General features: G+C 47.7%; 1 protein-coding gene across 1 annotated transcript; it reads right to left on the bottom strand.

Annotated features, from left to right (window-relative positions):
* Positions 1-4,045: 4,045 nt before the first annotated feature.
* LOC127323555 (tubby-like F-box protein 8) lies at positions 4,046-7,201 on the bottom strand. Its single transcript, XM_051351675.1, has 5 exons — positions 6,977-7,201; positions 5,686-6,257; positions 5,484-5,571; positions 5,083-5,215; positions 4,046-4,995 (listed from the first exon to the last, which is right to left on the bottom strand). The coding sequence occupies exons 2-5, from the start codon at positions 6,061-6,063 to the stop codon at positions 4,245-4,247; spliced, it is 1,350 nt and encodes a 449-aa protein (XP_051207635.1). The 5' UTR covers positions 6,064-6,257; positions 6,977-7,201; the 3' UTR covers positions 4,046-4,244.
* Between the last annotated feature and the right edge of the window lie 5,851 nt (positions 7,202-13,052).

Genomic DNA, 13,052 nt, shown 5'->3' with positions numbered 1-13,052 from the left:
CAAATGAAAGGTTCATGATTCACGACATGAAACAACAACGAGGGAAAAATAGAGAATATAAATGCATGAAGGATGATCCGAAGATGTACACAAACTAACCATCAAAGCGTGTTGTTATGCCATCATATCTTATGACATGAGAAATGGATGTGAGCAAATTTTGTGCCACCGATTGATTGCTCTATTCATCAATGATTCATCAAGCCCACGCCATTTCTTCAAACACTAGCCTAGATCTTAGCGAAGAGACCATGACAGCGAAATAAGAGAGGCAGAAATGCATACCCCCAAAGTAAACCCTGCAGAATCTCCCACACGCACTGTGAGGCACCACATGACAGTAGCAAACCATAAAAACACAATGTGCACGCTGGCGGTGTTTGCAATGAGCCAAAACAGAAGAGAACAGTCCAATGGGAATATCAGAAAAGTTTGTGTAACAATATGGCCCTCAGATTTCAGTTTCATCTCAGGCTAATGCAGCGGGTTTCAAAGCTGGCACTGGGACGTGTACTGGCGGATCAGTAGAAGAGGAGATGGCGATGGCGACGGGGACGGACGACCACAGTTGTGGCGGATCTGTCAGAGGGGTCTGTTAGAGATGCTCAAATGCCGCAGCGCCCAGAGGCAAGTTTTGTTATGGAACGGAGGGAGTACATGTACATCCGATCCCCCAGCACACATGCCTCAGCGCCCAGAACAGAGAAGCCGGCGCTGCATTAGCCATTTCAGGAGCTCCATCCTCGCAGATGCAAGGGCAGGCCCCATTTTCGAGCTCAAATCTGAGCCGAACTATCAATCTACCCATCCATGGATGAGGGATTTCATGGAAATCGTCATCGGGCCACGGGCAAACAAGAGAACATACAGCACGCTACAAATGGAACAAACAAACTGAGAAACCAAACCTACACCGAGATCGATCGGATGGAAGCATCAAACAGAGAAACCAAATCTACACCGAGATCGATCAGACCGAACGAACCGATGACGAAAATAGCCGTAGGAGAAGGGGCATGGGTTGAGAACTCCCCGTTAAAGCGGAGGACCCGATTCCGTCGGCGAGCGAGCGAGCAGATCTGAGCCATCCCGGCGGTGGGCGGAGAAACCCAAAGCCCTCCGCAGAAAACCGTGATTTCTGGCTGTCTTCCCTTTCTGTGAGCCATTGCTCCGGTTTCTCTTTTGATGCGTGAAGCCAAAAAAATAGGGCCGAAACAACGCGGCGCATAAGCTTCCTGGCCGGTAGTTGAACTGTAAGGGCTAACAGGCCGGCATTGTTGATCGAACTATGGGCTAAATGCACAAGCCGGCCTTTAGTTTTTGTAGGTCGTTTGCTATATGGGTTTTCACTCGTTTGCCTATTTTTGGACTAATTTTTTTTTAGATCATTGACTAATTCTTTTTTACATGGTAATATGATTCTCATTGATAAATAAAAGATGAGATACAAAGTACGTATACACCGATCTTACAGATCTGGAAAGATAGGATAAACATATGTGACACCAACGCCTATCCATCTGCTTCAGCACCACCGTAGCAACCACCAAGGAAAAAATGGACAGATCACCTCTTCACCTGAGCTCGACGCGGCTCCATCGCTGATCATCAGCTTTTCGGACCTCCAATGTAGTTTGCCATAGGACAAACCATTGTCTTGAAAGAATCAGACCAGGGCAACATGTCCCTGGACACGCCATCGAACTTCAGCACTTGCACCCACACACGACGATGTCGGAGTAGGGAACCAGAACCATCAGCCTTCAACCACGAACCCACCACAAGGTGCACCATCTTCTAGCTGTCACCAGTCCAGACCACCGTCTGCACATACTCCTGGGCGAATCCTCTCTGCTCCACCTTGGCGCCGGAGACAACGGCGCAGCAACGGGGACAGAGCAGGAGGAAAAAACCATCTGATGGAGTCGTAGCCACCGCTTCGCCGACACCATCCATGAACCCTAAAAGCCACTGATCTGAAAGATCGGCAAGCACACAGTGCCACCAACTCCGAGACGCCGCCATGAAGGACAACGCCGGTGTGGGAGAAGAGTTGAGGTGGATTTATTTATCCGGGCGCCGCTCCCACCACCCCAACGACGCGCCATGCCAGAGAACTCCTAGCTATAAGTACCATGCAAAAAATGGGGTCCCCCTCCCTCCTACCGCCAAAGCGGCAAACGGAAGGAAATGGGCCTAGCACAGACGCCGGAGATTGGAGCAGGAAAATCTTTTCCGCCGCCACCGCCTGGGAGACGCGGAAGACCTAACCATCATTGACTAAATTGAACAAGCGCCCCTCTCCAGATAAACCACCGCATACGTATAACATACCATTGCTGACATTCTGAAGGTACGGTAGAAATTTTGAAGAAAATTTTATTTTAAGATATACAAAAAAGATAAATTTTTGATTAATATCTACCTCTTGTTTTTTTTCTATAGCTCAAAATACAATACAATTTCTACCAAAACTTTGCATGAATATTCAAAACATGTGTATGTATTCATGGAATAAATGTGATAATTTTTTGGAACGTAGAAATACAATTTTTAAATTTTTTAAAAACTGAGAGCATTGGTGCTCATGTGCACCAAATTTGCTTCCATGATGAGCCCCTAGTTTTCTTTTGAACACTGTCATGGATGATGTAACTCTTGTTGATTATTAATAAAGCTCACAACGAAGTTGTGTGGTTTCCCTCAAAACAAATTTTGGGTTTGAACTTCTGAGAGAAGATTTTTCCAAAAGCCCCCGAAAAAGCCGAAAAAAAGTGGCCCTTACAGGACGGCCACGATGCAGAAGACGGAGAATCAGATCTCCACATCCCGGCACCAAGAATCGACGACACATTGCCCAACCATCATTGTTATCCCTACTACTATTACTACAAAGAGATATCCATACGCTTCTTGTAGTGGGAATGTGGGATCGCGCAACGACGTCTCATTCCATCCCATCCATGATGCCGTTCACGATTTGATCCATCGGAAAATTCCCCACCTGAATTACAGTGAAGTGATGCTTGCGCCTATGCATTCCACCCACCGGCAGCTGAGAGATTTTTATACCGTTTCCTGATCCGAAAAAATGCCAATCAACATCTCGCCGCACGATTGCAACTATGCAGCCCCGTCGAAGGCGATGAATATGTAATGCTCACGCCCAAAGGCTTAAATCCCTCAACCGCCTGATTTCATCGCCATTGTTATGTGTAGTGCTGAGGCCACTCGGGATGCCCAATGCGAAGCGCACACCTAATAATCATCGAGATAATGTCACTCTCGTGCAGTTGTGCACTCTGTCACACGCCCAGGGAGCCATGAAAGTTTCATATTGCCTTGAGAGAATGATTACCGTGCACCAGATATATTCAATTATTTCCTCCACCCAAACATGCTCTCCATGCAGCCAGCTCTGTATATGATTTTTCTGTTAAGAAAGATGGTGGATTCATTTCACTGTCAGTTATGCATTCCAGCTCGGTCACATACATACATGAACAAGACAGATCTGCACAAAAGAATTATTCCTCCCATCCAGTCACACTCATCATGGGCCTTTTGCCACTTTATTCCTTCTCCTCGCTGTACTACTACCCATCTTCATCTCTACAGGAAAAAATGTGTCCTCTTCCTCCATGCTGAAAAGTGCGCCAAATCTTCAAGGAGGGATCATGGAACACTCAAAAGTTCATTTATTCTGGAGATGAGAAAAAGTAGGCAGGCAGGTACATGTGCAATGATTCCCCTATTAGGCAAGCAAGGAGCTGACACTTTCAAATGATGCAATGATCATATATAATGCTCCTGACCAACCATACTAAAATGGCAGAGGCCGAGGAGAAGGCTTCATCATGTGAGACACATATGATTCTCATCTTACAGAATAAGCAAGCACACATGTGCAACAGTTGTAAAACAATGACACACACGCACTGGCCTTTTTCTGTTCTTCTACCAGACATCGGTATCATGAAATGCTTTGAAACAATCACGGGCATAGGGTTAAAGTTAAATCCCGAAGCACATCATGAAACTTAGCTTCAAAGGAAACCATCATGCTACGATGTGGTTGAAATATCACGTGCTAACGAGTCCAGTTCCAAAAGCTACAGATAAAGCAGAATTACAACCAACAAGGTGGAAATAAAAGGGCACCCATGATCTAGAATCCTAGGAGGAAAAACGCATCTACTTTTTCCCTCCACTGCAGTTATGCTTGCTTGCATCGGGTCGACGATTTATTCACAGGCCAGCTTGGTGTCGAAGCTACTCAAGCAGATGGCGAATGCCTGGAACGCCGAGAGCGGGTAGCGGTAGTCCATGGTGAACATATCTTTGGACACCTTGCCGAACTGCAGAATAATCTTGTCCTGCTCTGCTGGAGCAGGCTGCGACGGAGTTGGAGCCCCTGCTGGGGGCTGGCTTGGCGCCGCAATCAGCTGGAAGTTCTTCACGGAGGCAATGGTCACACGGCCACGGAAGTTGAGACACCAGCATTGCAGCTGCTCGTGCCACCTCGGAACCTTGTTGCGAAGCACTAGTGGCCTCTCCTTATTTTGTCCGTCTTCGCCACCCATTATGGCGCCTCCGCCAATGTCAGAAAAGCGGGCGCTGCTGAAATCACGGGAACTACTGAAATCCATGGACCGGTCCATGATAGATGACTTGGAGAAGGAGGTCATGCTGCGAAACGACTCCTCCAAAGCTCGGGGCATAATCTGGTCAGGCTGCCCAGGGACTATACCACCAGGCTCAACTGAGGAGGCAGGTATGGACTGCATGATGCAATTCATCCGCCTAGGGCCCCTCGTGCCAAGAACATTCAGCTCATAAGTCACCTGAGCTATGTTGTAACTACCAGATGGCACCTTGGGAGAGACTTTCTTGGAGTTGAATCTCCGGCTACTCCTTCCAACGGAAGGAACTACAGCCCCATTATAAGGGGGCTGTGTGTCATAGACTATAAACTTTGTACCAAGGAAGTTTGACCTGGAAATGAAAGAAGAAAAACAAGGTTAGCTTTCACCACATTGAGACCGGAAGAAAACGTGTAGTGGATACGTGAGTAAATACTACCTTAGTTTCCCAATATAGGTGCTGCTTGATCTTGAGATGTTGTCAGCATCCATTGAGATAACATATTCTGTGCAAGTTGTCTTGCGGTTCCTTTTAGCAGACAAGAGGAATTTGCCATTCTCCATAAGTACCGCTGATTCAGAACAACATAATATAAAAATCAGAAATAGACCAAACTACTTGGTCAGGCTGGGTGAAATCAAATTTTGCATATCGAATGATCATTTTACGGAGAATAAATTACATCTGCAACCTAACTATGTGATTTCACCAAAGTACGAGTGCAAGAGAACAAAACCGAGGACAAAACGAAGCTTTCATGCTAGGCTGTTATCTGATGATGCTAACACATTCCAAGAAAAGCAATACGTGTACAGATGAAAGAAGCTACTATAACATACCATTGCTGAGGCACAAGTAGAGATGATAGGTAGACTTTGATTTATCCCGCTTTATAAAACACTGAATCATTCCATCTCGGGGGCCAGGCTGTGGAGAAAGAAAACAGGTGTCATTCCAAATGCGGTATGAGGATAATCAGGCAACTACTACCACTCCAAGATGTTGCTATCTCGATAGTGTTCAACTTAAGTTTTGCTTTACCTGCTTTAGGGAAACCGGGAAGGTGAGCTTCCCGCAGAACTCGGGGCTGGTGACGATCTCCGCGCACATCTCCCTCCACGCCTTGCAAACAGCCGCGCAGGACACGACGTGCCTGCGCGAGGGCCAGGTGCTCTCGCTGGCCTCGAGCCTGCGGACGACGTCCCGGAGCAGCTCCGGAGGGAGGCTGGCCCAGCTGCTCTCCTGGACCACAATGTCGACCCCGTCCCGGAGCTCGTGCACCGTGCTCCGGGACCTCCCCCTGTGGCCCCCGCCGCCGCCGGCGAGGCCGGAGAGGCCCGAGATGGTCGCCTCGAAGCTCCGCCGCGACAGGCTCCCGAAGCCGTCCCTGACGTCGCGGACGATGCTGCGGAACGACATCTGGGATGGATTGCTGGGTGTGGTCTGACGGGGGAGCTTTTGGGCTGGGGAGTTGCGTGTATATGTATCGGCTGAGGCCACCGACAGGTTGTCGAACTGTTCCACTTATGGAATAGTGAGTACAGATCGCGAAAAGCGTGAGGGTTACTGCTGCTTTGAGGTGTGTCTATGCAGAAGCCATGGTCGATCTGTGCCTGCGAGAGGGAGGAAAAGAATCTTTGTGAGAAAGCGTGTGAGGTAGCATGGATCAGACGCAGGAAAGTATGCTAATTCCGGTATAAGCTCGCCGCAAATAGATCACCATCTCTGCGAAAAGCTAAAGGAGCCATACTTAGTAGTCTCCGAGAATAGTAAGCAGAACCACTGGGTAGTAGTACCCAGAACGATCTCGAGTGCGGCTGCGACCATGACGGACATGTTCAAAGTCGCCCGCCGCTCAAGGAAAAACTCACACCACACCAGACACTGGGGCGGCATGCGGCGACATTTGGAGAAAGATATCTCCACCGTCGCACCGCTTTAGCCCACGGAAAACTTGGAGAAAAGAGAAGGCGTTTCATGGACGGAAGTGGGAGGAAAGGAGGCGTTTCGGGCCGGATTGAGCGTTCCGAGAGCAGAAAGGGGATCTGTGGAAAAACATCCGCAGACGAGGTAAGCTCAGAAGAGATGCATACGTACAGTAAGATCTACAGCAGGTTCTTCCGACGGACCAATTTAACCGACGAGGGCACAGAAATGCTAGCACGGACGATTTCGGGCAAAGTTTCCCTAAAATACCAGGATTCGTTTAGTACCGCATCCGGACAGACAAGCCTCTTGATCCGGACAGGGAACGCCCCGGAAAACTCACCCCGACACTCGCAAAACCAACGCATCAATCAAATCAAGCCGAAACACCACGAGAAAAACTCACATCAGCAGCGGTAACGCCGAGTCCCAACCTCCCGATCCGGGCTCCGGAGCTCCTTCCGCCTCCCGCCTGCGCCACGAACTGGGGAGAGGAATCGATCCAGCTGCCCGGCGCTCACGCGTTCCCCGTCTGGTTCCTTCCCTGGGCACGCACGCACGCGAAGAGGGAGGGGCGGAACTGGAGGCGAGGTGGGTGTGAAGAGGGATGGAGAGCGAGCGAGCCGGAAATGAGGAAAGGCGCCTCTCCTCTTGTTTATCGTCCGCGGTCCACCCCGCGCGCGGGTTGACCTTTCCGTTCCGTTCCCATCCCCGTTCCGTTTCGTTTGCTGCGGACAGAGAGACTGTCCCGGTGTGCCGACGCGCGCGCGCGGCAGGCGTGACGGCGTCAGGTCGCTGCTGCCGCGGCAGGGAAAGCGGGCCGCTTTTGGTGTGTCTTTCCGGGTTCTTTCGTCTTTCACCGCCTGCCCCGCGCCCGGCCGTGGTCTATAGGAGGTCTCGGGGTTTCTGCCTTGGCGATAGCGGCTGCAACTGCAAAGCTGACTCGTGCGCGTCCCTACCTAACACCGTGCTCCGCAGACGGGTTTAACATAAATAAATTTATTACGGCCGAGTGCATGGACCGGTCTAGTCGCTAGCGGTGGCTATGGTTTAGGCCGAAACTGCACTTTTTCTACCGTCTATGCTGACAATCAGAACGGTTGTGTTGTGTGCATGCACGTAACAACATCTCCACTCTCGTCCCTCAAAGGGATTTGGGGCGCGCCGGACAGAAAATGCGTTTCAGCCGCGTCCCCCAAAGCCCATTTTTGTCCGGCGCGGCCCGATACGGTGTCCGGCATCCCGAGCCCGTCCCCGTCCCACAGGGGACGCACCGGGGACGCCGGACACACCGAAAAGCGAGGCGGGCTCCCACATGTCGGCGACTATTTGCATAAACCGTTGGTTCGCGCCTCTTTTCTCGTCGCTCCTTCCTTCCCGCGCCTCCCACCCCACCACCGTCACTGGATTTCCCGGCCGTTTGGGCGTCTGATCTCTGCTGAGAGTCGGCACCGTTGTCGCGGCTGGGGCTCCCGCCGGTCGTGGCGCCGCCGCCGCGTCGCCAGCGCATCCCAGAACGCGCCGTCAAATCCGCCCCACCTCCGCGCACAGAAGGTGCTCGACAACTTGCCAGGTAAGCGCGATTGGCCGCTGTTTGTTGCGTCATCTGCCTCGGCGCAATTTAACCATTGATTTTGCTTTAGCCATGGACAGCGACGATGAGATGGTTGCCCTGCTGCTGGAGGACGAGCAAGCCTTCGACGACGACCTGCGGGAGCATTTGCTGATCATCGCGTCACTCCAGGACATGCTTGACGCTGAGGCGGAGAAGAGGAAGAGGCCGCGCCGCGGAGGATCAAGGCCGGGAAGAAGGAAGTCGAAGCCCCGGCAGAGGATGGAGGGGCATGCCATGCTGCACAATGACTACTTCGCCGACGAGGCAACACATGCCGACAATTTCCGGCGCCGGTACAGGATGAGCAAGGGGCTGTTCATGAATATCCTCCACGGCGTTCGAGAGTTCGACCCCTACTTCAAGCTCAAGCTCGACGCTGTAGGCGTTCTCGGGTTCTCGTCCATTCAGAAGTGCACCACCGCCATGAGGATGCTTGCATACGGAGCACCTGCCGATACACAGGACGACTACCTTCGCATGAGTGAGTCTACTGCCATTGAGTGCATGTACAAGTTTTGCCGAGCTGTGGTGGGAAAGTTTGGCAAATACTACTTGAGAGGGCCAACTGAGGAAGAGACTGCAAGGATCATGGCACAAAATGCTGCCAGAGGATTTCCTGAAATGCTTGGAAGCATCGATTGCATGCACTGGGCATGGAAGAACTGACCGTTTGCTTGGCAAGGTATATACAAAAGGCGTCATGGATATTGCAGTGTGGTGCTTGAAGCTGTGGCAGATTATGACCTGTGGATTTGGCATTCTTTCTTTGGCATGGCGGGATCACACAATGACATCAACGTGTTGCAGCGGTCTTCGGTGTTCAGCAGACTAGTGGAAGGGCATGCTCCACCATGCAACTATGAGATCAATGGCCACCAATATACCAAAGGCTATTATCTAGCCGATGGTATATATCCAAAATGGGCCACTTTTGTCAAAACAATCTCGAATCCATCAGGTCTGAAGAATTCCCACTTTGCTACACGACAGGAGGCTTGCAGGAAGGATGTCGAGCGGGCATTTGGTGTGCTTCAAGCACAATTTGCCATTGTCCGGTACCCTGCTCTAAGATGGTTGATACGTCTCCGACGTATCGATAATTTCTTATGTTCCATGCCACATTATTGATGATATCTACATGTTTTATGCACACTTTATGTCATATTCGTGCATTTTCTGGAACTAACCTATTAACAAGATGCCGAAGTGCCAGTTCCTGTTTTCTGTTGTTTTTGGTTTCAGAAATCCTAGTAACGAAATATTCTCGGAATCGGACGAAATCAACGCCCAGGTTCCTATTTTGCCCGGAAGCATCCAGAACACCCGAGAGCCGCCAGAGGGAAGCCCTGGGGGCCCCACACTACACCCTGGCGCGGCCAGAGGGGGGGGCCGCGCCGCCCTATGGTGTGGTGGCCCCAGGCCCCCTCCAAGGCAGTCCTTCCGCCTATTTAAAGCCTCCGTCGCGAAAACCCTAACAGGTTCGACGAAACCCACAGAAACCTTCCAGAGCCGCCGCCATCGCGACGCCAAGATCTGGGGGGCAGGAGTCTCTGTTCCGGCACGCCGCCGGAACGGGGAAGTGCCCCCGGAAGGCTCCTCCATCGACACCGCTTCCATCTCCACCGCCATCTTCATCACCGCTGCTGCTCCCATGAGGAGGGAGTAGTTCTCCATCGAGGCTCGGGGCTGTACCGGTAGCTATGTGGTTCATCTCTCTCCTATGTACTTCAATACAATAATCTCATGAGCTGCCTTACATGATTGAGATTCATATGATGATACTTGTAATCTAGATGTCGTTATGCTAGTCAAGTGAATTTTACTTATGTGATCTCCGGAGACTCCTTGTCCCACGTGTGTAAAGGTGACAGTGTGTGCACCGTGTGGGTCTCTTAGGCTATATTTCACAGAATACTTATTCACTGTTATGAATGGCATAGTGAAGTGCTTATTTATATCTCTTTATGATTGCAATGTATTTTGTATCACAATTTATCTATGTGCTACTCTAGTAATGTTATTAGAGTAGTTTTATTCCTCCTGCACGGTGTAATGGTGACAGTGTGTACATCCGTGTTAGTACTTGGCGTATGCTATGATTATGATCTCTTGTAGATTATGAAGTTAACTATTGCTATGATAGTATTGATGTGTATTATTCCTCCTACATAGCATGAAGGTGACAGTGTGCATGCTATGCTAGTACTTGGTTTAGTCGAATTGATCTTTCATGCACTCTAAGTTTATTTAAATATGAACATTGAATTGTGGAGCTTGTTAACTCCGGCATTGAGGGTTCGTGTAATCCTACGCAATGTGTTCATCATCCAACAAGAGTGTAGAGTATGCATTTATCCATTCTATTATGTGATCAATGTTGAGAGTGTCCACTAGTGAAAGTGTAATCCCTAGGCCTTGTTCCTAAATACTGCTATCGCTGCTTGTTTCTTGTTTCTTTGCGTTACTACTGCTGCAATACTACCACCATCAACTACACGCCAGCAAGCTATTTTCTGGCACCGTTGCTACTGCTCATATATATTCATACCACATGTATTTCACTATCTCTTCGCCGAACTAGTACACCTATTAGGTGTGTTGGGGACACAAGAGACTTCTTGCTTTGTGGTTGCAGGGTTGCATGAGAGGGATATCTTTGACCTCTTCCTCCCTGAGTTCGATAAACCTTGGGTGATCCACTTAAGGGAAAACTTGCTGCTGTTCTACAAACCTCTGCTCTTGGAGGCCCAACACTGTCTACAGGAAAAGGAGGGGGGCGTAGACATCAAGCTATTTTCTGGCGCCGTTGCCGGGGAGGAAAGGTAAAAGGTACTCACACTCCGGATCTCGGCTATCAAGCTATTTTCGCCGTTGTAAGTACTCGAAGCTATTTCCTTTAGATCCTGCAATTGCATCTTTTTGTTTCTTGTTTACACTAGTTTGGCATAATGGACAAGAATGAGCTTCTTATGCTATTTCCTGATTTAAAACATGGATTGTTTGATGCGAAAATTAAAAAACCTATGGAATCTTATTTGCATGCTGGTAGTAATATTAGTATGAACGCTTTGAACACCATTGTTGATAATGATATAGAAAGTTCTAAGCTTGGGGAAGCTGGTTTTCATGATCTTTTTAGTCCCCCAAGCATTGAGGAGAAAATTTTCTTTGATGATACTTTACCTCCTATTTATGATGATTATAATGATAGTGGTCTTTTGGTTCCACCTACTATGGAGAGTGAATTTGATTATGATTACAATATGCCTCCTATATTTGATGATGAGAATAATAATGATAGCTACTTTGTTGAATTTGCTCCCACTACAACTAATAAAATTGATTATGCTTATGTGGAGAGTAATAATTTTATGCATGAGACTCATGATAAGAATGCTTTATGTGATAGTTATATTGTTGAGTTTGCTCATGATGCTACTGAAAGTTATTATGAGAGAGGAAAATATGGTTGTAGAAATTTTCATGTTACTAAAATACCTCTCTATGTGCTGAAAATTTTGAAGCTACACTTGTTTTATCTTCCTATGCTTGTTACTTTGCTCTTCATGAACTTGTTTAGTTACAAGATTCCTATGCATAGGAAGCATGTTAGACTTAAATGTGTTTTGAATTTGCCTCTTGATGCTCTCTTTTGCTTCAAATACTATTTCTTGCGAGTGCATCATTAAAACTGCTGAGCCCATCTTAATGGCTATAAAGAAAAGAACTTCTTGGGAGATAACCCATGTGTTATTTTGCTACAGTACTTTGTTTTTATTTTGTGTCTTGGAAGTTGTTTACTACTGTAACAACCTCTCCTTATCTTAGTTTTGTGTTTTGTTGTGCTAAGTGAAGCCTCTAATCGAAGGTTGATACTAGATTTGGATTTCTGCGCAGAAACAGATTTCTATCTGTCACGAATCTGGGCTGTTTTCTCTGTAGAAAAATCTGGAAAATATGCCAATTTACGTGCGTGTTCCTCAGATATGTACGCAACTTTCTTTAGTTTTGAGTTTTCTGATTTGAGCAACGGAAGTATTTATTAAAAATTCGTCTTTACGGACTGTTCTGTTTTGACAGATTCTGCCTTTTATTTCGCATTGCTTCTTTCGCTGTGTTGGGTGGATTTCTTTGTTCCATTACCTTCCAGTAGCTTTGAGCAATGTCCAGAAGTGTTAAGAATGATTGTGTCACCTCTGAACATGTGATTTTTTGATTATGTACTAACCCCTCTAATGAAGTTTATGAGAAGTTTGGTGTGAAGGAAGTTTTCAAGGGTCAAGAGAGGAGGATGATATACTATGATCAAGAAGAGTGAAAGCTCTAAGCTTGGGGATGCCCCGGTGGTTCACCCCTGCATATTCTAAGAAGACTCAAGCGTCTAAGCTTGGGGATGCCCAAGGCATCCCCTTCTTCATCGACAACATTATCAGGTTCCTCCCCTGAAACTATATTTTTATTCGGTCACATCTTATGTGCTTTTCTTGGAGCGTCGGTTTGTTTTTGTTTTTTTGTTTTGTTTGAATAAAATGGATCCTAGCATTCACTTTGTGGGAGAGAGACACGCTCCGCTGTAGCATATGGACAAGTATGTCCTTAGTTTCTACTCATAGTATTCATGGCGAAGTTTCTTCTTCGTTAAATTGTTATATGGTTGGAATTGGAAAATGATACATGTAGTAATTTGCTATAATGTCTTGGATAATGTGATACTTGGCAATTGTTGTGCTCATGTTTAAGCTCTTGCATCACATACTTTGCACCCATTAATGAAGAAATACATAGAGCATGCTAAAATTTGGTTTGCATATTTGGTCTCTCTAAGGTCTAGATAATTTCTAGTATTGAGTTTGAACAACAAGGAAGA

Source organism: Lolium perenne, chromosome 1 (genome assembly GCF_019359855.2).
Source record: "Lolium perenne isolate Kyuss_39 chromosome 1, Kyuss_2.0, whole genome shotgun sequence".
NCBI lineage: Eukaryota > Viridiplantae > Streptophyta > Magnoliopsida > Poales > Poaceae > Lolium > Lolium perenne.
Note: the sequence above shows the minus strand (reverse complement) of the source record. Positions and strands in the feature narration are given on the sequence as shown.

What these genes read in the sequence shown, in the direction of transcription:
- LOC127323555 (XM_051351675.1), bottom strand. Translation starts at nt 6,063, where the DNA reads ATGTCGTTCCGCAGCATCGTCCGCGACGTCAGGGACGGCTTCGGGAGC. An exon ending in TCCCGGTTTCCCTAAAGCAG is followed by an intron (nt 5,572 to 5,685) that starts GTAAAGCAAAAC and finishes CTTTCTCCACAG; the next exon opens with CCTGGCCCCCGAGATGGAAT. An exon ending in ACCTATATTGGGAAACTAAG is followed by an intron (nt 4,996 to 5,082) that starts GTAGTATTTACT and finishes TTTCATTTCCAG; the next exon opens with GTCAAACTTCCTTGGTACAA.